At 42.4% G+C, this 2,438-nt stretch overlaps 1 protein-coding gene across 1 annotated transcript; it reads left to right on the forward strand.

Annotated features, from left to right (window-relative positions):
• The first annotated feature begins 370 nt into the window (after window positions 1–370).
• On the forward strand, window positions 371–1,330 carry LOC102873763 (taste receptor type 2 member 39-like). Its single transcript, XM_006887250.1, has one exon. The coding sequence runs from the start codon at window positions 371–373 to the stop codon at window positions 1,328–1,330; it is 960 nt and encodes a 319-aa protein (XP_006887312.1).
• The last annotated feature ends 1,108 nt before the right edge of the window (window positions 1,331–2,438 follow it).

A 2,438-nucleotide genomic window follows, 5' to 3' on the forward strand; every position in this document is an offset into this window, starting at 1 on the left:
CTCTTACATGTTAGGAAGTGTGAGTATGGCACAGGATAGAAGAGGGTTCTGAGCTTTTGTTCATGGGTCACTATGAGTCATACTCCACTCGATGGCATCTAGCAACTCCTGTTCTTGCCTGCTTCCCTGGGTGAACTAAAACCAGCATGTGCAAACACATGTCCAAAGGATCAGGAACCAAATCCTTGTATCATTTGCATCTCAGGATTTGAGCCGAAGATGCTGATATAAACAAATGGATAGATTTGGAAATGATGCGTCACTTGCCTCCTCCTGTCACGACTCATGGGAACTACTAAGGATCCACCCACGTAAGGAAGAAGGGAGACATTTCTCTTCAGATACTAACTCGGAGACAGGCTTCAGGATGATGGAGACCTGTGACTCTCCAGAAGACCCACGCTCCCCTCTTGTTGTTATCTTCGTTGTCATCATCATAGGCCTGGAGTGCATCATAGGAATCACCACAAACGGCTTCATCGTGGCTGCCAGTGTGGCACAGTGGGTTCAGAATAAAGTGGTGCACTTGAGTGGTAGGATTCTAATCTTCCTCAGCTTGTCCAGAATAGCTCTCCAGAGCATCATGATGCTAGATATAATTCTCAGCTCGATCTTCCCACAATTTTATATGCAAGATGTGGTATATGACGCCTTCAAAATCAGTTTCATGTTCTTAAATTATTGCAGTCTCTGGTTTGCGGCCTGGCTCAGTTTCTTCTACTTTGTGAAGATCTCAGATTTCTCCCACCCTCTTTTCCTCAAGCTAAAGTGGAAAATTCCCCGATGGATGCCCTGGCTTCTGTGGCTGTCAGTGTTCAAGTCGTTGGGGTTCAGTGTATTCTTCTGCACGGACATCTATGCTATATCTTGTAGCAACACTTCTGTTCCTTGTTTCAACTCCACGGAGAAGGACTTTGTTGAGGCCAGTATGATCATCCTGGTCCTCTTCTACAACCTGGGCATCTTGTTTCCTCTCAGCATGTTCATCCTGGCAGCGACCCTGCTGATCATCTCTCTCAGGAGACACACCCTGCACATGCAAGGCCAGGCCTCTGGCTCCAGGGACCCCAGCACACAGGCCCACAGGAAAGCCATTGCCTCCATCAGCTACTTCCTCATTCTCTACGTCTTCAACGCATTTTCTCTATTTCTCTATACATACAACATCACTGATACCCACAGTGTCCGGACTATTTTGTGCAAAATCATCATGGCAGCCTACCCTGCTGGCCACTCAATTCTGCAGATCTTGGATAACTCCAGTCTGAGAAGAAGCTGGAAGCAGTTCCTGCACCGAGCTCATCTCCACCTGGCAGGACAGAGCCTGTGACTGACACCCAGGGAGCAGCACAGGACCTGGACCCTGGATCTTGGTTTCCTCTTAATATTTCTGTCTCCCTCTGTTCCCTCAAATCTATGCTGATACTTTCATCTGGTGCACATTTTTGTCCTGGAGACTGAGCATCAGTCATTTCTTTTGCTTCCCAGGCACGGTCTGTCTGAGTGATGATTTCCATGGACCTTCTGTTGCTACTTCTACTCGCTCTATTAAAAGCAATGATTCTAAGCCATTTTAACACATTAGACTCTCTGAGAGGAGAAAGATTTCAAAATACTAGCGTCCTGGCCTACCTTCAACCACAGTCAGAATTCCTGCTATTGGAAACTAGACCACATTCTTGAGTTCTTCAGATAAATTAAGTAAAATCTAAAGGAAAGGTCTGTAGCTTGGACTTTTGAGAACTCCCTTCTTGCCCCTCTTGCATGCCTTTGGGAAGTGACTGCAGAAGGCCACACTGAGTCCAATGGACATTTCCTGAGTAGCCTCTGGAAATGCATTTTGTGTCTTCTTCCAAAGACAACCTGAATAGCTTGAAATTATATCTATCAAATACTAACAATGCACAAAACATCTTTAACCCAAAAATATTGTTTTGAATTTTTTTCCCCTCCAGATAATGTGAATGTGCAAAAATATTTGTAGAAGGCTTTAGTCAGCCCTTTAACAGAACAAGCATTTATGAGGATACTGGTAAATCAATGAAATAGTATGCTATATAATAATTACTAAATGAAGTTTACATGATCTAAAATGTAAAGAGCTTCATTATATCTATGTAGTTAAATTTAAAAAGGACATTTTCTTGTGGAACAACGAGAAAAGATTAAAAAATTCTCAATTTTTTTTAAAAAGGAAGTATTCTGTGATTCTAGTTATATTTCTTTAAAAAAAATAACCATATGTAAAGAGAGGGAGAGAGTGAGTGAGTGTGTGTGTGTGTGTGTGTGAAGTTTATGAACCAAAAATGATGAATAAAGAACATTTTTTGAGTGCTAAAAAAACCTCTGATCTTTATGTCGTCCACATATATTTGCAACAGCAGCTCCAGGGTACAGCAGATTTATAAATACACATGAATCCATCACCATAATCAAGA

Source organism: Elephantulus edwardii, unplaced genomic scaffold (genome assembly GCF_000299155.1).
Source record: "Elephantulus edwardii isolate Elephantulus edwardi_28Jun2011 unplaced genomic scaffold, EleEdw1.0 scaffold00055, whole genome shotgun sequence".
Classification (NCBI taxonomy): domain Eukaryota; kingdom Metazoa; phylum Chordata; class Mammalia; order Macroscelidea; family Macroscelididae; genus Elephantulus; species Elephantulus edwardii.